Source organism: Oncorhynchus nerka, linkage group LG28 (genome assembly GCF_034236695.1).
Source record: "Oncorhynchus nerka isolate Pitt River linkage group LG28, Oner_Uvic_2.0, whole genome shotgun sequence".
Classification (NCBI taxonomy): domain Eukaryota; kingdom Metazoa; phylum Chordata; class Actinopteri; order Salmoniformes; family Salmonidae; genus Oncorhynchus; species Oncorhynchus nerka.
In genome coordinates this window covers 23,028,054-23,050,999 of record NC_088423.1, presented here as the reverse complement: position 1 = coordinate 23,050,999, position 22,946 = coordinate 23,028,054, and the positions used below count along the sequence as shown (strand labels likewise).

At 41.5% G+C, this 22,946-nt stretch overlaps 1 protein-coding gene across 4 annotated transcripts; it reads right to left on the bottom strand.

Annotated features, from left to right (window-relative positions):
- Window positions 1-22,462, bottom strand: LOC115113006 (matrix-remodeling-associated protein 7-like). 4 transcript variants are annotated; one of them, XR_003861066.2, is made up of 5 exons: window positions 21,746-22,462; window positions 3,875-4,034; window positions 3,496-3,598; window positions 2,480-2,569; window positions 1,076-1,163 (listed from the first exon to the last, which is right to left on the bottom strand). XR_003861066.2 is itself a non-coding variant. In XM_029640172.2 (4 exons), the coding sequence occupies exons 1-4, from the start codon at window positions 22,148-22,150 to the stop codon at window positions 1,049-1,051; spliced, it is 783 nt and encodes a 260-aa protein (XP_029496032.1). In that variant the 5' UTR covers window positions 22,151-22,449; the 3' UTR covers window positions 1-1,048. The 4 variants fall into 4 exon arrangements, 3 of the variants coding, with proteins under 3 accessions (XP_029496032.1, XP_029496033.1, XP_029496034.1); XM_029640172.2 differs by lacking the exon at window positions 2,480-2,569 and having other exon boundaries at window positions 1-1,163; window positions 21,746-22,449; XM_029640173.2 differs by lacking the exon at window positions 2,480-2,569 and having other exon boundaries at window positions 1-1,163; window positions 21,764-22,446.
- Between the last annotated feature and the right edge of the window lie 484 nt (window positions 22,463-22,946).

Sequence of the window (22,946 nt, the reverse complement as noted above, 5' to 3'; positions counted from 1 at the left end):
TTGTATCAAATACACTGTGTTTATTGTTTTGAATGGTATTAAACCATTAAGTACCATTAAGAAGTAATAAACAGCAGTATCTAATGTACATGTTTGTGTTGGTGCCAATGTTGTGTTTGCTTGCACAGAGCTGTCTAGAGAAGGACATCTGCTGCATTGTAAACGGTAGGAGTGATAGCGATGGGTGAGAGAAGGATATGGGCGAGGAAAGGTAGGGAATAGGTGAAAGGAGAAAGGTGCATTCAGATGTTGTTTCACCATGAGGCTTGCCGAAACTATTGGCTTTCATGCGTGTGTACGGTATAAGAACCTCTTAGATCAGTGGTATTCAAACTCTCAGTCGGGACCCCATTTGTCTCCCAATAATATCTCGCAACTCCACCCCAAATCTAATGACAACACCTTCAAATCTGTAAATTTAGATTTTTAAACATCAACAAAAAACCTTCAATTAATTATATTTTCATCTCTTATCAAAATGAAGAAACCAATAAATACATTTACTCAATAAAATTGTATTTTTCAAATGATCTTTCTCAAAAACATTATATTGTATATTGTCCCATACAATAATGTGTAATCTTGATTTTTTTTGAAAAACTAATACAAAAAACTAAATCATGTGACCTCACTGCAGTTCCCCTGGTCGCGACCCCGACTTTGAATACCAATGTCTTAGATTGTATCAGACCAATCAAATAACTCAGGTCCAACTATCCAAAACCTTATTGGTTATTTCAACGCTTCAGAGTCTTCAGAGAAGGGTATGCGGTTCAAAATAGAGTGGACCATTGAAACAATGCCCCCTTAATCTTGATTGTCAGTTTCATGTCGGATTAACAGAGTAGAGTTTGGGAAAGTAGAGTTAGAATTAGTACAGAAAACTAGTAGGGTGTGAATAGAGTAGGGCTTCAGATGCTGTAGTCAGTTGAGTAGCGTGTGAGTAGAGTAGGGTTTCAGATGCTGTAGTCAGTTGAAGTAGGATGTGAGTAGAGTAGGGGTTCAGATGTTGTAGTCAGTTGTAGTAGGGTGTGAGTAGAGTAGGGGATCAGATGGAGTAGAGTCTGAGCTGCTCCTCCACGTCTCCCTCTGACACCTCCCCAAACGTCTCCTGGTTCTCCTTCAGCAGCTGGAAGATTGCTGCCAGCTGCTCCCGTTGCACCCTGGGAAAAACACACAGGTAAACAAATCTGAGTCTCCACCCTGCTGCTCTCACCTGGTCAATGATAGAGATAGAGCCCACAGGGACAGAGGCAGGTTTTTAAAAAATTAACTCTAGTATACACACATGCACAGATGGTTAACGACAAGTGGTTCATGATACAGGTACAGAACATAGGTCAGCAAAGCTAGATGATGGTACAGCCCAGCCAAACACAGCCAAGTGCATCATGGAGAAACACAGCCAACACAGAACAGGGAATATGGTGTGAGCAAATTGGCCACTGAACCGATCTCTAAAAACAAAAACATATGACCAGGCGGAGGGTGGTATCATACAATCATCCTACAAGCCTTGTCTGGATAAAATCTGAAACAAAATACAATAATTGCATTGTTTGCTCTAAATGATCAAACCAGCAAGCCAGATGCAAAATAACTACCAAATAGAGTTTGGTGAGCGGATTGACATTTATTGGGATGAGTCTTGTCCTGGAGGCAGAACTAAGCGATTTCCGCTAGATGGGCCAACTGCAAAGTCAAAATTGTCTATATTGTAAAAAACGTTTTTAAGGTTAGGCATTAGGGTTAGCAGTGTGGCTAGGATTAGTGTTAAGGTTAGGTTTAATATCTGCTTTTATGACTGTGGCTGTGCCAGCTCTAAAATAAATTTTAAAAAGCTCCAGTGACCCCTCTGCAGAGCTGCCTCCAGAACAAGACTCATGACAAAAAACAGCAAACTGCTTTTGGTGATGCAATGCACCACCTCTTGGTCAAATGGGGAATTGTCATATGAGTTGTATCAAATAGGGGAAGTGTCATCTGGTTTGAGGCGATCCATCAACTGTTAGGTCCCAATCAACACCTTACCCACCCCTGAGAAACACCTGATTTATATTTAACACATGGGAACCATGGCAACGTCCTCAGGGGAGCTGGGGGGATGGAGCAGGAAAGAGGAGGAGGAGGGGGGTAATGGTTGAGGAGCATGAGGTACGGATGAGAGACATGGGGATATGGGACTGGTCCAGTCCTTGAGGGCAGCAGCATCTGCTGGTCTCTCGAGGAATGCAGTTGAGAGACATCTGGTATAAGCGTGAGGCCAGGGGACTGGATGGTAGGTCACTAGATGGCCATGCTTGAAAAGACAAGGGGCTTCAGAACTGAAACTTTTAAATACCTTTGGTTTTTAGTGTCAGTTTAGTTTAAGGTTAAAAATCACATCGGAGGTTAGAGTTTAAGCACATCCATCCGTTCTAGCATGGTCAGGCAATGACGACCCTAATGAATTAGCGCAATTCTTATGTTCATACATTACCATGTTTTTACTACAGCCCCTGTCTATCTGCATGTCTGTCTGTCTGTCCGAGGGACTTACAGAGAGGTAAAGTCAGTGGTGAACTCTACCCTGCAGAAATAGAGAGCAGGACACAGATGTTACAGACAGACACCAGGCCTGGGTGCGTCTCTGAATAGGAGGCCTAGGTTTCTGCTGGAGTAAGATGAAGCTGCCCTGGAACACTGATCTAAGGTCAGTTTTGTGTTATCTCCCTCAACTCATGGGGGTGCTTCCTTTTGTTCTTTCTTTCTTTTTTTCCTGTGCCTTGTTTTCGGAGCCCTGGTCCTAAGTCCCCAGTGGTGCCATGGATAGAAGCAGCTGCTAAGCACAGCCAGCCTCACAGAGACAACACACACTGACACACACTGACGCTTGGAGAGGAGGAGAGGGGCTGTAAAGGTAGCAGAGGACGCTGGACAGGAGAGGGTTAAACAGTGGGAAAGACAATTTATAATGGCCATGTCCAAAATCTGTCTTGCGTACTACTTACTAAAACTACATACTGTGTACTAATCGTACTACATACTATTTAGGATGTACTGTTTAGTTCAAATGTATGCAGTAAGTAACAAATAATAACATACTAAGCTCGTCCATACTGAGAAAGTGCCATGTAATGTGCAGTTGTTCTTGTTCCACGCCATTAATTTGTTTTGGTAGAGTGTGTCCCCTATTCTGATTATCAGTTGTTGTCAAACGCACATGGGTCTGAAAAGACAATTGTATTCTTCAAAAGTGTACAGCAAATTCTACTTGATGAAAAGCTGAAATTAGTATGTCACCCTGGCATTTAAATATACTAACTTTTGAAAATGTCACATCCTATAAAACGTTCTATATTCGCATACCCAAAAAGCCTACTATTTAGAACGCACGTGTGGGTACTCGGACACGGCCAGTTACTGCTGGTATGCAGTAGCAGTTGAATATGGGGAAAGGGGAGGAGACTAGGAGAGGAAGCCCGCCAGAGAATTGAGATGCAGCCCAGCACTGACCTCTGTTCCTCCTCCAGCTCCTCTTTGGTCATCATCTTCTCCATATGGCTGGTCCGCAGCATGCCAGGGACGTATTTCAGGGGCACTTCCACTACCTCCATATCTGCTGAGAGAAAAGGCTCTCTTGGTGCTGTTTGAATCCCAGTGGTCATTCACCAGCCCAAGTCCTGAAGAGCTACTTGCTGTGCATGCTTTTTTTTCCAGCCAACACTAACACACCTGAGTCTACTGATCAACTGATCACCAAGACCTTGATTAGCTGAAATCAGGGTGTGTTATTGCTAGGCTGAAACAAAAGCTGGCAAATTGTATAAGTCAACCGGACCAAAGTTGGTGGCCATTGCTCTATCCACAGTGATTGAAGCAGTGGCTTACTCACCGTTGCTGTACTCTGGGCTCTCTGTGGCACCCCCTGTCTGTCGGTAGGAGAAAGGGCACAGTAACGACCCCCCCTCAGGGAACTGTAGGTGACCAAAGTCTCTACCTGGAATATCCACTGGCGCTGAGGCAGGGTTTGAGGTCGAGTACCGTTGGCCAGACTGTCAGAGAGGAAGAGAAACAGAAAGGGAGAGGTTGAGAAACATTGGACTAAACCAGCAGTTCCCAAACTAGGGGTCACGACCCCACGTGGTTTCGCCTGATGTGAAAATGGGGTCACAAGAGAATTTCCAAAATCCGGAGAAAATAAATCAATAATATATATATATTATTCCCACGGTGAATGGCTAGGCCCGCTACGCTATGAAACCACACACTATTGCAGAGACTTTGATTTTACTGGCTGCAATTGATATGGTGAAAACAATGTGTGGGGAGGCAGAGGCACAGAAACTCACATCAATACCTTTGTCAGATAACACTGCAATGAAGAATATATGCTATTGCTAGCAATCAAGAGGAAACTCTGACTGAACAACTCAAAAACTCAAAAACTCCTAATGCTCTCCAAATGGACGTTAGTTGTGAGGGCCCAGATGCCCATACATTGACTTATGTTCGCTATACATGTCAGGGGATGCTATTCACAAGGACATATTCTTCTGTCTCACGATTCCCGAGCAAGAAACAGCACAGGGGATGTTCAGTGTGCTGCGTGGCAATATTGACGAAAAACAGATTCCATGGGATCGAATGGTGGGCTTTTGTACAGATGGGGCTCCATCTATTGTGGGACAGCAGACAGGCCTCTACACTCTAGTTATGAATGTGTCTCCCTCTGCCATATGGACGCATATGAGGGAACTTGCAAAAGAGCTGAAAAAGAGCTGAGCATAGAAGTCGGACATATACTGCAGCAGGGGCAGCAGGTAGCCTAGTGGTTAGAGCATTGGGCCAGAACCAAAAGGTTGCTGGATCATATCCCCGAGCTGACAAGGTAAAAATCTATCGTTCTACCCCTGAACAAGGCCGTTAACCCACTGTTCCCCGGTAGGCCGTCATTATAAATAAGAATTGGTTCTTAACTGACTTGTCTCGTTAAATAAAAACATTTTTTTTTTTAAGTAACTTTAATTGTAAACTACATCAAACCGCATCCACTGCGCATACGCCTGTTTGCAAAACTATGTGGAGATATGGGATCAGAACATGACACAGCCTGGTCTCATATACTAGACGTAAATGTAAATCCAAGAGACTCAAAGTGTTGGTCCCATGTTTCACGAGTTGAAGTAAAAGATCCCAGAAAAAAAGTCCATACGCACAAAAATCGTATTTCTCTCAAATTTGTGCACAAATTTGTTTACATTCCTTTTAGTGAGCATTTAGCCTTTGTCAAGATAATCCATCCACCTGACAGGTGTGGCATATCAAGAAGCTGATTAAACAGCATGATCATTACATAGGTGCACCTGGTGCTGGGGACAATAAAAGGCCACTCTAAAATGTGCAGTTTTGTCACACAACACACAGATGTCTCAAGTTTTGAGGAAACTTGCAATTGACATGCTGACTGCAGGAATGTCCACCAGAGTTGCTGTCAGGCATGAGGACTGCAGATGTGGCCAGGGCAATAAAATGCAATGTCTGTACTGTGAGACACCTAAGACAGAGCTACAGGGAGACAGGACGGACAGCTGATCGTCCTCGCAGTGGCAGACCACGTGTAACAACATCTGCACACGATCGGTACATCCAAACATCACACCTGCGTGACAGGTACAGGATGGCAACAACAACTGCCCGAGTTTGATTTGATTTGAGTTACACCAGGAACGCACAATCCCTCCATCAGTGCTCAGACTGTCCGCAATAGGCTGAGAGAGGCTGGATTGAGGGCTTGTAGGCTTGTTGTAAGGCAGGTCTTCACCAGACAACAACGTCGCCTATGGGCACAAACCCACCGTCGCTGGACCAGACAGGACTGGCAAAAAGTGCTCTTCACTGACGAGTCACAGTTTTGTCTCACCAGGGGTGATGGTCAGATTTGCATTTATCGTCGAAAGAATGAACGTACTCTGGAGCAGGATCGATTTGGAGGTGGAGGGTCCGTCATGGTCTAGGGCGGTGTATCACAATATCATCGGACTGAGTTTGTTGTCATTGCAGGCAATCTCAAGGCTGTGCGTTACAGGGAAGACATCCTCCTCCCTCATGTACCCTTCCTGCAGGCTCATCCTGACATGACCCTCCAGCATGACAATGCCACCAACCATACTGCTCGTTCTGTGCGTGATTTCCTGCAAGACAGGAATGTCAGTGTTCTGCCATGGCCAGCGAAGAGCCTGGATCTCAGTCCCATTGAGCATGTCTGGGACCTGTTGGATAGGAGGCTGAGGGCTAGGGCCATTCCCCACTGAAATGTCCAGAAACTTACAGGTGCCTTGGTGGAAGAGTGGGGTAACATCTCACAGCAAGAACTGGCAAATCTGGTGCAGTCCATGCGGAGGAGATGCACTGCAGTACTTGATGCAGCTGGTGGCCACACCAGATACTGACTGTTACTTTTGATATTGACCCCCCCTTTTTTTCACGGACACATTATTCCATTTATGTTAGTCAAATGTCAGTGGAACTTGTTCAGTTTATGTCTCAGTTGTCGAATCTTTTTATGTTCATACAAATATTTACACATGTTAAGTTTGTTGAAAATAAACGCAGTTGACAGTGAGAGGACGTTTCTTTTTTTGCTGAGTTTACATGCAGTCCCGTGTGAAAGCAGAGTTTCGATGGTTGACACTAAAAAGAGGAGGATCCCAACTGCTACCATGTTTATTTCTCAGCTGCTCCATTATAAAACCAGAGAAGTATACCAGGCTTAAAAACTAAATGTGGGAATGTGGCCTCCATTCGCTATCGGAGTGTTTATTTTTATTTATTTATTTAACCTTTATTTAACCAGGTATTTATTTAACCGCCTCTTCTTCCAGTTCTCTGCTGCAAATGCCTGGAACGAACTACAAAAATCACTGAAAATGGAGACACTTATCTCACTCACTAGCTTTAAGCATCAGCTGTCAGAGCAGCTCACAGATCACTGCACCTGTACATAGACCATCTGTAAATAGCCCAAACAACTACCTCATTCCCTACTGTATTTATTTATCTTGCTCCTTTGCACCCCAGTATTTCTACCTTGCACATTCATCTACTGCACTTCTACCATTCCAGTGTTTAATTGCTATATTGTATTTACTTCGCCACCATGGCCTATTTATTGCCTTACCTTCCTTATATGTCTTTTTTCCCCTGCTCTTGTTCCTGCCCGTTTGATAATGGGCCATTCTAAATCGAAACACATTTTACATATTAGTAAAGACAATATTAAATTGAGAATAGTCTCATGGGTGAAAATATGATCACTTGATGAAAGAACAGAATGAATGTACAGCCGTAGCTACACTGGAAGGCCAAAAAGATCAACAACCGCCCGAGCCACTGCCTGTTCCCCCTGCTTCCATCCAGAAGGCGAGGTCAGTACAGGTGCATCAAAGCTGGGACTGAGAGACTGAAAAACAGCTTCAATCTCAAGGCCATCAGACTGTTAAAACAGCCATCACTAACATAGAGAGGCTGCTGCCAACATACAGACTCAAATCTCTGGCCACTTTAATAAATGGACTTAATAAAAGGTATCACTAGTCACTTTAAATAACGCCACTTTAATAATATTTACATATCCTACATTACTCATCTCATATGTATATACTGTATTCTATACCATCTACTACTGCATCTTGCCTATGCCGCACAGCGATCGCTCATCCATATATTTATATGTACATATTTTTATTCATCCCTTTACATTTGTGTGTATAAGGTAGTTGTTATGAATTTGTTAGATTACTTTGTTAGATTACTTGTTAGATATTACTGCATTGTCGGAACTATAAGCACAAGCATTTCGCTACACTCACATTAACATCTGCATGTGACCAATAAAATTTGATTTGATTTAGCCAAGGAACAGAGAGCAAGCTTTTTGCGACTTTTTCAAATAGTCAATAGGCTATAATCTTTGCAGCCCATATATGTTTATATATTCAAGACATTCTAAGGTTTGTATAATTCAAATTGGGCAAATAACTCTTCGTCTAGTGCACATATGTCAGAGTCAAGGCCCGCGGGCCACATCCGGCCCGCAAGAAGGTTTTTTACGGCCCCTGGGATGATCTTGATTTATTATTAGAACCGGCCCGCAGCAAGCCGGCAGCCCGCAGATCTTTTACACGCACCAATACTACATTTCCCACAATGCAAAGGTGACGCACCGAGCAGTAGGCTGCTTCATTTCAATATTTATTGGCACAGCAGTCGTCAGCATCACAGTAAAATTAACTTTCAGATACCCATCAAAAATGGCAAAACGGAAGGTGGATACTGAGAACCGGGGGTTTCAAACAAGGTGGGAGTCGGAGTATATGTTCACGAAGGTAGCTGGAAAACCTGTGTGTCTTCTGTGTGGAGAAAGTGTGGCGGTACTGAAAGAGTATAATCTGAGACGACATTATGAAACGAAACACGCGGACAAAAACAAGAATATGGACATGGAACAAAGGCTACAAAAGGCAGAGGAATTAAAACGAGGCCTCAAATCTCGACAGGCTCTGTTCAAAAAGCCAAATCACAAGGCCAGGCTGCTGTCAAGGCCAGTTTTATTTTGGCAGAAGAGATCGCTAAATCAGCCCGGCCATTTACGGAGGGGATTTCATCAAAAACTGCATGATTAAAGTTTTGACGAAGTTTGCCCAGAAAAAAGGCAACTCTTTTTAAATGTGAGTCTGAGCAGAAACACCATTGCCGAGAGAGTAGACCAGTTGTCCATCAATCTAAAAGAGCAGCTTGTGAAAAAGGGAAAAGATTTTATTGCATATTCCTTGGCTGTGGATGAGAGCACCGACATTTCTGACATTGCCCAGTTGTCAATTTTCATCCGCGGAGTGGACTCCAACCTAAGCGTGACAGAGGAGTTTTTGGCTTTACGTCCTATGCATGGCACAACTACGGGGCATGATTTGTATGAAGAGGTGTCAAGATGTGTAAATGAGATGGAGCTGCCTTGGGAAAAACTCGTGGGTTTGACAACCGACGGAGCACCTGCGATGTGTGGACACAGGAGCGGACTGGTGGCGAAGATACGGGAAAAGATGCAAGAGGAAAACGCGACAGGTGAGCTGACAGCTTATCATTGTATCATACACCAGGAAGCGTTGTGCGGTAAAGCCTTGAAAATGGAGCATGTAATGAGCATCATCACGCGCACAGTTAACTTTATCAGAGCCAAAGGTTTGAATCACCGCCAGTTCAAGGCATTTCTGACGGAGTTAGAAACGGAGCATGGTGATTTGCCTTATCACACAGAGGTGCGATGGCTAAGCCAGGGAAAGGTGCTTCAAAGATGTTTCGAGCTTCGTGAGGAGATTTGTCTGTTCTTGGACAGCAAAGGGAAAGACACAACACAACTCCGAGACGAAATGTTTCTGTGTGAAATGGCTTTTCTGTGTGACATTACGAGTCATCTGAATGCAATAAACTTGCAGCTGCAGGGTCGGGATCGTGTCATCTCTGATATGTACAGTACAGTGAAGGCATTTAAAACCAAACTGACTCTGTGGGAGACGCAGATGCGGAAAGAAAATTTGAGCCACTTTCCCAGCTGCCAGACCATGAAAGAGAAGCTCTCTACCAGTGCGTTCCCGAGCACACAGTTGGCTGATAAAATAGGTATGCTTGCCGCTGACTTTCGGCGCCGATTTGCTGACTTTGAAGCACAAAAAGCAGGTTGGAACTGCTCGGTAACCCATTTGCTGTTGACGTGGAAAGCTCACCACCAAACCTCCAAATGGAGTTGATTGACCTCAATGCAATGATGCACTGAGGGCAAAATATGCGGCAGTGGGTGCTGCGGAGTTCGCCCGTTTCCTCCCGGCACAATGCCCCAGCTGCGCATCCAGGCTGCTCAAACGTTGTCTATGTTTGGCAGCACATACCTGTGTGAACAACTGTTTTCTTTGATGAACCTGAACAAAACATCACACAGAAGTCGACTTACTGCTGAACACCTCCACTCAATTCTGAGGATTTCTTCAGCTCAGAGCCTTACCCCGAACATTGATGAACTTGTGGAAAAGATGGGACACCACCAAGTATCACCCTCAACCTCAAACAAGTGAACATTACTGTGCAATCACATATTTAGAGTTTTTACTCAGTTCAAGTTTAAAAGTTAAAATTTAATATTTGTTTTCACTGCATGTTACTTCTCCTTAAACAAAGTGTTGTTTTTGATTAATAGATTTTTGCACTTTATTTTTTTGTATTTCAATCCAATTATATTTTAAAAATATTTCAGTTGAGTGGATGATAGAAAATTGCTATTATTGTTTTTTCTTTGAAGTAAATTTAGCCCACTTTTGCTAAAATAGAAAATATAGTCTACTGATGGTGCCTTGAATACCGGTTTCTTTCATTTAATGTTCATGTTATGGGGATATTTATATAAAGGAAATTTGTCTTTTGTGTCTGTTGAAAATTAAAGATTACTGACAGAGCCATAAGAAAATATTGCTTTATTTATCTGATCATATTGTAATATATTTGTTAGGTTTTCAGTAGGTTCAATTAGGTTCACTAGACTATATGCGTCATTTAAAAAATTTTCAATGAACATTCGAACAGTCCGGCCCTCGTCTTGTAGCTGATTTTTTTATTTGGCCCTCCGTCCATTTGACTTTGACACCCCTGGTCTAGTGTATAGGACCTGTTTCAAATGATCTCTTTTACGCTCAACAGAGCCACTTCAATTGCATACTTTTTTATTCTCAGGAATAAAATAAAATATCCTTTTTGATCTTATTCAGCTAAGTTCAATTATATTATTCTTACTTTAAAATCATCTATTTCAGCCACAGATGACAGATGTAGAAAATCAAGCACACAACCATGCAATCTTCATAGACAAACATTGGCAGTAGAATGGCCTTACTGAAGAACTTAGTGACTTTCAACACCTGGACTACTATTCAGTCGTATGGTCAGGTGCCACAAAGAGGAACCTTGGGAAAAAAGAACATTCCTTAAATTTGGAGGTTTCCAAGGTTCATCTTCCAATAGGACAACGACCCTTAGTACACAGCCAAGACAACGCAGGACTGGCTTCTCTGAGTGGCCCAGCCAGAGCCCAGACTTGAACTTGATCAAACATCTCTGGAGAGACCTGAAGATAGCTGTGCAGCGACCCTCCCCATCCAATCTGACAGAGATTGAGAGGTTCTGCAGAGAAGAATTGGAGAAACTCCCCAAATACAGGTGTGCTAAGCTTGTAGCGTCCTACCCAAGAAGACTCGAGGCTGTAAATCGCTGCCAAAGGTGCTTCAACAAAGTACTGAATAAAGGGTCTGAATACACTGTGATTATTCTGTTTTTTATTTTTAATAATTTTGAAAAAATGAAAAACCTGTTATTGCCTTGTCATTATGGGGTATTGTATGTAGATTGATGGGGGGAAAAAACAACGTGGAAAAAGTCAAGGTGTCCATTACAAAAAAAGATTGCATTCAGAGTGCAGTATAACTGCAGCAAATACTGCATCCAAAATAACAGTTTTTTTTACTGCAGTAATTTTGCAGTGTAACTGCAGTTAGAGTGCAGTATATCTGCAGCTCAACTGCAGTACAATGCAGTTATTCTGCATTTACTGTGTACAAAATACCAGTTGACTGCAGTTACTGCACTTTTTTGCTATCTTTTTTTGTAAGGGGTCTGAATACTTACCAAATGCACTGTATGTATTTAATCAATTCAGACATATTAGCTATGTTTTTTTTTAAACGCAGTAAATGAGGCTGAATGAACTGTTTCGCTGCCACTGGAGGCTCAGCTGATAGCAAGGTGTAGCCGGTGTAATAATATACTCCATAGTGCTTAAAGGAAAGTGCCGCTGTTGGGACAGATTTATCTAGGCCCTAACAGTTTGTGGCCACCGTTTGGCACCGTTATAGTGCAATTCATGTATTGTTTAGTGTTATGTAGTGGTTTGCTGGCATGCGTTTGCCCCAGCAATATTTACATGCTAAAATCCCCACGGGTCACAAGTATGCTCACTTTCCACTGATAGGATTACCTGTAAAGCACCAACTAAGTGAGAAGCTTGCAACGTGTTGGATCACTCTATTTATCCTGTCCTGTGTGTTTTGGGGGGGCAATGTAATCCATTTTAGAATAAGGCTGTAATATAACAAAATGTGGAAAAAGTCAAGGTGTCTGAATACTTTCCGAAGGCACTGTATATCCCTGGTATATTACATCATTTATGTAGCAGCATACAAGGAGTAGGCCTATTTTTGGACTCGTCGTTGTTGTGCTGAGCTCACTTGAACAGGAAGGTGGCACGGTTGTCCTTGTGGACAAACTTTGTCATCAAAATCTGGCATTCTCTGGATTTATGGTGCTGGGAACTCAGGAAAAAACGAGGTTGAATCATGACGTCAGTGATCTTCAGGTCGGAAAGTCGGAGCTCTAGAAAGAGACCTGAGTTCCTGACTTGGAACTCAGAGTTGGATGACCGTTCAAAACGTATTTTCCCAGTATGAGCTCGTTTTTTTATGCGAGTTCCCAGTTGCCTTGAAAGCACCAAAGTCAAAGTTCTGAGTTCTCAGTTGTTATGAACATGGCTGAAATCATGCTGAATGTATTCAATCTGGCCACGGTGTTAAGTGTGAATGTTTATCCTTTTAAGGTTGGAAAAGGTACCCTTTCAGACAGATGTTTCAAATCCTTAAAACCAGACCTCCACCAAATAGTGATTGCTTTGCATCGGTTAGCCACAGATTCCTTCCAAACCACTTACTGTTGAATTTGTGATTTCTGACTTGTTTTGTAACATTTATGGCCGATGAGCACCAATACGTTTTATCTATACAGAACACAAATATAAACACAACATGTAAAGTGTTGGTCCCATGTTTCATAAGCTAAAATAAAAGATCCCAGAAATGTTCCATATGCACAAAAAGCTTATTTCTCTCAAATGTTGTGCACAAATGTGTTTACATCCCTGTTAGTGAGCATTTCTCATTGGCCAAGATAATCCATCCACCTCACAGGTGTGGCATATCAAGAAGCTGATTAAATAGCATGATCATTACACAGGTGCACCTTGTGCTGGGGACATTAAAAGGCCACTCTAAAATGTAGTTTTGTCGCATAACACAATGCCACAGATTTCTCAAGGTTTGCAATTGGCATAGTGACTGCAGGAATGTCCAACAGAGCTGTTGCCAGATAATTTAATGTTAATTTCACAACCACAGACCATGTGTAACCACGCGAGCCCAGGACCTCCACATCTGGCTTCTTCACCTACGGGATGGTCTGAAACCACCACTCGGACAGCTGATGAAACTAAGGAGTATTAAAGCCCCTTTGTGGGGAAAAACTCATTCTGATTGGCTGGGGCTTGCTCCCCAGTCATGTGAAATCGATAGATTAGGGCCTAATGAATTTATTTTAATTGACTGATTTCCTTATATGAACTGTAACTTAGTAAAATCATTGAAATTGTTACATGTTGCATGTTGCGTTTATATATATTTTTATCAGTATATCATTTATCTTTATATGACAAGGATTGAAAAGTATTTGCCAGTAGACTGTCAACGTGATTCATGATGATGACTGTTTGTCTAGCTAGCTAGCTTGCTAAGATTTTTTAAGTATGATGTTGACATGATCAGTCTAAAAGCTACAGTAGATATAACGTGATTTGATGTAATTTTATCTGTGGTCAATGACCTTGTGCCTTCTTGGACGGGCACTTCTAATGTAAATCTATGGCAGCACCCAAGTGGCGAATATGTACAGTATATAAATATAAATATGTATAGTATTTTGCTAAACAGGTACGGCTCAAAACAGGTGGGGCTCTTCCCAAAATGCCCTGAATGACGGGTCACCACTGATGTTTAATTAGTATTTTTTATATTTTATTTAACCTTTATTTAACCAGTAAGGGCTCATTGACATTAAATACTCTTTTTCAAGAGCGCCCTGGCCAAGATAGGCAGCACCGAGTCATTACAAAAAAGATACAGACAGACAACATGAAAAACTACAAGTAATCGAGAAAAAACCATTGAATTCACAAGTATAAAACAGCAATTTAAAAACATTGACAGGTCAGGGAATCAGACTCAAAATCCTTCATCAGTGATTTAAAAACACCAATCGGGACAAGTTCTTCCAGTTTAAAAGTATTTTGTAAGGTGTTCCAAGACGATGGCGCAGAGTACATAAAAGCCCTTTTACCAAATTCAGTTCGGACATTTGGAACAGTTAGCAGGATAAAGTCCAGCAAACGAAGAGAGTACCCACCACATTTCTGAACAATAAAAATGCACAAATAAAAAGGTAGTAAACCCAAAATGGCTTTGTAAATAAAAGTATACCAGTGACTGAGCCTACGAGTGACTAGAGAAGGCCAGCCAACCCTGGTATACAAAGTGCAGTGGTGCGTAAGGTTTTTGCAGTTTAAAATAAATCTCAAAGTGCCATAGTAAAGGGTGTCAATTGATCTCAAACACTGAGCGGAAGCATTCATATATAAAATATCCCCATAGTTTAGTAAAGGCATAAATGTAGCTGATACTAGCCTCCTTCTGGCTTCAAAAGAAAAACAGGCCTTATTCCTAAAATAAAATCCCAATTTCAGCTTCAATTGTTTTGTAAGTTGTTGAATATGCAATTTAAAAGAGAGGCCGTCATCAATTAAAATTCCAAGATATTTATATGAGGTTACAACCTCAATCTCCTTGCCCTGACAGGTAGTAATAGGTGAAAGGTTCAGAGGTCTATTTCTTGCATTAGAAAACAGCCTTAGTTTAGTTCTCAGTATTGAGGATAAGCTTCAATTGACACAAGGTATGTTGAACAGTATAAAAAGCAGTTTGCATGTTCTGGAAAGTTTTTGTAAGAGACGAGGCACAACAGTAAATAACAGTATCATCAGCATAAAAATTAATGTGTGCATTTTGGACATTTTTGTCTAAATCATTTATATAAATAGTGAATAAGAGAGGACCAAGTACAGAGCCTTGGGGCACACCATTCAAGACAGAATATTTTACAGACATAAGCCCATCAAATTGAGTGCACTGAGTTCTATCAGACAGATAGTTAGCAAACCATGCAACTGCATGCTCCGAAAGACCTACACTCGACAATCTCTGCCTTAGTATAACATGATCAACTGTATCAAAAGCCTTAGAGAGATCAATAAAAAGTGAGACACAGTGCTGTTCTTTGTCAATGGCTTCAGTGATATCATTTAAAACCTTCATGGCTGCTGTAATTGTGCTATGCTTCTTCCTGAAGCCCGATTGGTACATTGATAAAATAGAGTTAGTAATATTAATATTAAAACATACAATCTACTTGCAGTGAAGCCGCTAAACATTTACATTACATTCAGTCATCTAACAGACGCCCATCCAGAGCGACCCACAGAAGCAACCAGGGTCAACGCCTTGCCCAAGGGCACGTCGACAGATCTCCCACAAGGTCAAAATGGGGACCGAACCAGCGACCTATCAGCCACCGGCCCAAGCCACCGCCCCCCAATGCACCAACAACCAACAAAATTAACAAAAGACAAAAAGGAGAAAAACAAAGGAAAACAGAAATCAACAATGCAAAAACAAAAGACATCAAGGACAACAAAAAAATCATAACAGCAAGGCCAACTGAATACGTTTCAGTGCATGTATGGCACTATTTACATGTGTGTATGTGTGCACATTTGAATGCGAGTGTGTGTATATGCATGTGTACACGCGTACAAACACCTGCGCGGCATCAGCCTCGGGCAAACAGGCATTAGATCTCCCGGGTGGCGAAGTGGTTAACGGCGCTGTACTGCAGTGCCAGCTGTGCCACCAGAGACTCAGGGTTCGCGCCCAGGCTCTGTCGTAACCGGCCACGACTGGGAGGTCCATGGGGCGACGCACAATTGGCCTAGCGTCGTCCGGGTTTGGCCGGTAGGGATATCCTTGTCTCATCGCGCACCAGCGACTGCTGTGGCGGGCCGGGCGCAGTGCACGCTAACCAAGGTTGCCAGGTGCACGGTGTGTCCTCCGACACATTGGTGCGGCTGGCTTCCGGGTTGGATGCGCGCTGTGTTAAGAAGCAATGCGGCTTGGTTGGGTTGTGCATCGGAGGACGCATGACTTTCAACCTTCGTCTCTCCCAAGCCCGTACGGGGGTTGTAGTGATGAGACAAGATAGTAGCTACTAACAATTGGGGATAAAAAGGGACAAATTCAAAAACAGGCATTAGATGTAACAATGTTGCCCCTCAGTATCATTTACTTACTTTTTTTTATTTGACTTTTATTTTTTTTTATTTGACTTTTAACTTTGACAGTCATTCAATCCCCCACCTAGCAACTCCACTCCCACTTGTCTCCAATTCCACTTCCCAACCCTCACCTTCCCTCAACCCATCCCACATATCTCTGTTGGCCACCCTCTTCAGATTTCTATGCTCCATATATCTTCCAACTACGCTGTGATGTTTAACATACAATTGGAATCTATCTAATCAAATTGAATCCACAGATTGTGAGTTGAAGATAAATAATTTTGCTAAGATTATTAGTATATTAGTAATTGACTGACCCGGTCTCTCCAGATTTCTAGGGTCAATTTTAGATTATTGTAGTGTTTTTCAGCCATTCCTGAATTTGAGACCAGAAACAGGCTACCTTAGGGCAATACCATAACAAATGGTCTAAATATGCAGAGCTCTGATGATTGTATGCACCAAATATTCAACATTTTGTTGGTGGCAAGAATTCTGTACAATAATTTTAGCTGAAAGGCACGAAGTCTTGAATCTTACGTAATTTTATATATCAACTCATACACCCTGTACCATGGAGTTGGTACATCAAAAATCTATTTTTATTCCTCAGCGAGTTTTGATTGTTTACATTTGGCAGATAGACCAATTCCCTACCTCCTCCCGCTGCCACCTGCCTCCTCCATTTTTGTGGTAATTCTGTAATCAATTGGTTGTAATCTTGGATTGAGCAGACCTTCCCATACAATTCTGATAACTCCATGAAAGACGTAATTCTACCATTCCAATTTACATCATGATTTTAAAACAAAATACCCTTTTCAAACAAACTTTTCCATAAATACAGGTATTTTATCAACCAGCATATTTGAGTTCAACCATAATATTTGTTATAATATTTGTTCTATCTTTTCAGGGGGATGAAATTTAAATTGTAAACATCTCTGCAATGCTTGTTCGAAAAAGAGACACTTTGAAAAACGTTTAATCTTCAATTAATTGAAAATGTGACATGGCAATCTGCACAAAGGCAAAAAGGTCATTTTTAAACAATGGATGAGCTTTTCTTAGTAATCTACTTGAGAACCATTTAGGTTTCAAGTAAAACTTTTGTGTAAGTGAAGATTTTATAGAGAAGTATAGTGCTTTTATATTTAATCATCTCAAACCGCTTTGTCTGGTTTAGCAGCCCAGATAGAACAAAATATATTTTGCTCGTATTATTTGAAAAACTGGTCATCAGGAGTAGGCTAAGTAAGTGAGTAAACTGAGATATGACTAAGGAGTTCATCAGTGTAATATTTCCATAAACAGAGACGTATTTACTTCTCCAAGGTTGCAGGAACTTGTCTATTAATACTAGTTTTCTATTGAAATGTATTGTGGAGAGCTCATTTCTATCTTTTATGATATGAATAACAGGTGTGTCTATTTCACCGTTAGTCCATTCTTTAGGTAAACTGCAAGGTAATGTAAAAGTTGTATTTTTATAAAGATCCAATACGTAATATTGTACACTTATCATAATTAGGTTTTAGTCCAGAGTCCAGAAAAGTTATCTAGATCTTCAATGAGACATTGCAGGGATCGAGCTTATATGACCAATATGAAAATGTGTGCACTCACTACTGTAAGTCACTCTGGATGAGAACATCTGCTAAATGACTCAAATTAATGGTCAATTACCACAAGACCGGCAGCTATTTTCATGACAATATTCGGCTTGACAAAATATAGTCTCATCCTCTCCTCACTCCCCTCCCCCATTTCATTACCTCTCTCTCGGCAGGCTGCTGACCTGGCACTTGACTCTCCCCATGTGTCACCTTCACAATCACAGGCTTAGGTAGTCTCCCTCCCTCTGTGCTGGCGTGCAGTATGTCAAACATCTCCAAGGTGCTGACACCCCAGTGTTTCACACCTTTATGGTTTCTTCTCAGTATCTATGGTGATGGTTCATCCAGTCAGCCATACTGGACTGCCACCCACTGTGCACTTCAGCAAATAATTGAGGCGTGCTTGTAGGCTAGGTTACTAGCGGCATAGACATGACTCAGAGGTGATTTACTCTACCATAGAAATGTGACATTTGTGATGTATTGGCCAAGGCTCTTGTAGCCTATCAGTGTGAGAATGTGTGCGTTTGAGTGGTAAGGTGAAAGCAAACGACTGTAGATAAAAGTTGAGGGGTGAAGTCAGTGGAGGTGCATCTGCGGCAGCCAAAAGTCAGACACTAATGTGGTTTTCTTTATAATGCCAAATTAAACATGGCACCAACCCCCATATCACACACTCACACACTGAAATTGTACAATCTGAGAGAGAGCCTCAAATATCATATTTATTTGCATATAGGCTATCCACTGTAAAGCCTACATGAAGTTGGTTCCTGTTTCAGTCATGTCTTTGGTCACATCCGTGTGGGTCAAACAAAAACACCCTAATGATTGATTGACAATAGAGCCTCCCACAATGCAGGCGATGGCTGCAGTATGAAGTTGGTGAAGATCAACTGCAGAAACTTGCAGTCAAAACATCATGACCTTTGATCACGATTTATGTGAAGTTCATGCAGTCAACATGTAGGCACAAGTCGTACTATTTTTAACATAATGCAACACACTTTTGAAGGTGGTCACCGACTTGACAATAGTGATCCTCTCGAACGCGCCCATTGTCAATGGCCGTGTTCAAGAGGATCAAAACCGTAAGGTATCATGGTTAAATTGTGAGTGACTGATCTACAAATAATAATGAGTTATTTATGATGCAAGGTTCTTTCTAGATCAGTCAGTCGACAGTCGCCTGCACTGTCAGCTGCAATTGTGAACAAGCCCATTGAGTTGGCTGTGTAGCAAACAGTGTTGACTTATTGGTCCAGAAAGCTGCATATAATGTGCATTACATGCAATACCTACCTGACCAAGGAGAGAAGTGGTGTATTCTGTTGAGGGAATCTGTACTTTATACAATTGTAATGTGTTGTTGTCTCATGTAACTAGCTCTGGATAAGAACATCTACTAAATGACTAAAAAGTCATGTAAAATGTATTCTGTGACTAATATAATATATAAATTATATTATATTTGAATATACGGTTGGGTAAGTTACTTTTAAATGTAATCCGTTACAGTTACGAGTTACCTGTCCAAATTATAATCAGCAACATAATTTGTGGATTACATTCTCAGTAACATAATCTGATTACTTTGATTACTTTTCCCTTAAGAGGCGCAGGCTAGCGATTTTCGTCATGAATCTTTTTCTGGAGGCAGTTCTGCAGAGCGGCCAGTAGCTGGCACAGCCAGAAAATCAGATTATTTTATTATTTTGTTGTCATGGAGGACTGATTGAGCTCATTGCGTCGAGTTGAAAAATAAATGCTGCTTTTGGAATGGCATGCATTGAGCACTACCGAAAAGTGCTATTTGCATATGAACAATTAATGCCATGTGCAGCATTTGCTATAGGCCTATTGTTAACTTTTTTGTTTGTGACACTTTGATATCTCGATCATTTGCAGCTGTGGAAGTCTATCAAAAGTGCGCGAGTTTGCGCATATGCAGTTAGGCCTATGGACTTTGTGGGGGGTGGGGAATCAGTACGAATTAGAAAAGCCCTACTCGTGAACTTCTTAAATTAAACAAGTTTTTGGAACACTACAACACAGTTCAGTTCAGAAGAGAGGAACTCCCTTAAACTTTTATTCCTTAGTTTGGGATCCGTACTGCGGCTGTTGCAAGAGTGCATTGTTCCACTGGCTGTCCACTGGTCGCAAAAACAATGATTGATAGGTAGCTTAATCTTCTTCAATTTAACCATTATTGGGTTAAAATACACATATACATTTGTGAACAGCCATCAACAACAACCACAATCGGTACGGAGCAAATAGTTAAATGAGAGAGCAGCAGTGTAATTCCCATCAATGTGCTATGTAGATATCAATAATAATTATATCCGTATCGCCGGTAGTCTACAACACTGCTGTTGTCTTTACCTCCAAGTGTTTATTAAAATTGGATAATCTTTGGATGCCGACAGCAATCGCACCATTGGAAGACAGGCTGTAGCCTACAAAAACCCATACCTGCTATTTTCCCACGATCTATCAAATTAATTTGGTATCACTAACCAGGTCTCCATCCAACCTTTTTATGAGTAACGTAGTTTTCGGATAAAACATGTCATGATAGGCCTGAAAGAAACAGAAAATTGTAGGTAAACGTTCCAAATGTCGACAAAATAAATATTTTAGACATGGTGGGTTCTTTTTGTTTCGGTAAAATGAATTATGCGAGAAATGTCCACTAGAACTCGGGAAAGCATACAGTTTATTAGGCTACAGATTAAATAACTTTCAAGGGGTGGTGAAAGTGCAAGATGATGAGGTTGATGCTCCTTTCCAATAAATATCAACGGGTTTTATTCCGGTGACATGATCATCTATGCTTGGCTGCCTTTTGACAAATAAAAATAATTTGACTAATTTGTCCATAATAATCTCATCATGTTGGTAGTTTATCCGCACTATTTATGTGAGCTGTTGGCTAGAGCACACCTGCCAATACCAGAGTAGACACGCTCGCTATAACTCATTTTTTGTTGTTTTTGAGAAAACCGTTAGTAATGTTGAAAATGCGATGGCAACATTTAATTTGTATTTTTTTATTAGTTACATGGGAATTTAACCGCAAAATGTATTTTTTATGTGCACTACGTCATCACGCACAGACTTTTATCCACACGTCAATTTGATGGAAACACATCTCTGGTGAGAAAATTAGCATATTGTTTTATACCGATTTTTTTATACTTGCATGAAAATCTGTTACCAATTGAATGGAATACATATCGAGGATCTTATTCTGGTGACATGATCATCGATGTTTGGCTGCCCTTTGACAAATAAAAATAACCTCGCTCCTGTCCATAATAATCTCATAATGTGTAGACTATACTGCACAGTAGGCATTTTTTTTTAAAGCAACCGTTTCTTTGGACAAAACTATAGGAAGAGTTGAAAATGGGATGGAAACATATTGCATTTTAGATTTTTATTCGATGCATGAAAACTTCAACTGAAAAAGTACAATTTGTGTGCACTGTCATCAAGCACAGATTTTTATCAGCAAAAAGTATATTTGGTGAAAACACCACTGGTTGGAAAATTCACATATTTTCTTATGTGGATTCTAGAGTATTCCCATTAAAATATGTCACGACATGGATAAAAACCTATCAATTCAGAAAAAAATAAGTGTCAACTATTTTTTTCGCAAACATCCCTTCTGAATTGAAAATTAATCCTAGAAGTAATGTTTTCAAATATATGTAATCGGATTAAATGTAACGGAATACATCTAGTTTTATTGTAATCCGCTACTCCCCAAACCTGATGAAAAATGTTAGGCATATACACTGCACATTATATACTGCACATTATGTTAGCCTACCATAATGCCAGATTTCACCTTTTTCTCGTGAGCAGCATGGGTCCTAACTTCTGCAGCGGGCAGCCCCTCCTCCTCAACTGTCCTTCTGTCCGCTGCCATCGGATCCATTATTTTTCCGACAGATCGACATTCACTGTCCTCCTCCGATTTGTCCGTTAAGGTTAGCCCTGCTGCTGTCCCCTGTTTCTCCGTAAGATTTACCGACGGTCCTGATTTAGCTAATCCCGTTTTCACATCCTCTCTCCCGGACTGCGCCAAAGATCCCTCCCCTGAGTGATCCGCTTTGGATGCAGCAGAGCCAGAGGACAAGACAGTATAAGTATCGTTGGTGCTGAACAATGCTGTCACCAGAATAATAGCGAACAGCGTGAAAAGAATAGCAGGCAATATAAAACTTAAATCCATTGTTGCAGACTGAAAGCGAGTCGACTTTTCGAGCCAGCAAAATATGACCCGTTTGTCCCTTTGTCTTCTATTTTTGGCTGTTATAAAACATGTAGGCTCTACAGCCTATACCGGAGAAATACCGTTAAAAAAGCCTCTCCCGGGTATCCTCACTCATGCGATTGTCAGTCGGTTTGCCTACCCTGCATCCCGTTCGCTTTGTTGCTGTAATATTAGCCTGCCGACAACCGTGTTCACTGTAGCTCCGAGACAGTAGTGGGAGAAAAAATGTACTGTACTTTGATCGCCTTGACACGCCTCGAAACGAAACGTAATTTCCTAAGGCCACGCCTCCATAGCTAATACTTTAGGTAAGCTTCACCCAAGTGGCACCAAAGACAGGATAAATAGGGTGACCATCACATTTTAAGATTCTCACTTAGTTCGTGCTTTACAGGTAATCCTATCAGTGGAAAGTGAGCACACTTGTGACCCGTGGCGATTTTAGCATGTAAGTATTGCATGCCAGCAAAGCAACTACACAACACGAATTGCACTATAATGGTGCCCACAAACTGTTATGGCCTACATAAAGCTGTCCCGACACCTTACTGAAGTATTGCCCCGCTACATCGGGCTATCAGTGGAGCCTCTGGCAGCGAAACAGTTAATTACAGCCTTGGGTATGACGTTACAGGCTTGGCACACCTGTATATGGGGAGTTTCTACGAATGTTCTCTGCAGATCCTCTCAAGCTGCCAGGTTGGATGGGGAGGGTCGCTGCACAGCTATTTCGGGTCTCTCCAGAGGCTTGTCC

What these genes read in the sequence shown, in the direction of transcription:
- LOC115113006 (XM_029640172.2), bottom strand. Translation starts at nt 22,150, where the DNA reads ATGGATTTAAGTTTTATATTGCCTGCTATTCTTTTCACGCTGTTCGCT. An exon ending in AGGTGAAATCTGGCATTATG is followed by an intron (nt 4,035 to 21,745) that starts GTAGGCTAACAT and finishes CCTCTCTGACAG; the next exon opens with TCTGGCCAACGGTACTCGAC. An exon ending in GAGCTGGAGGAGGAACAGAG is followed by an intron (nt 1,164 to 3,495) that starts GTCAGTGCTGGG and finishes TGTTTTTCCCAG; the next exon opens with GGTGCAACGGGAGCAGCTGG.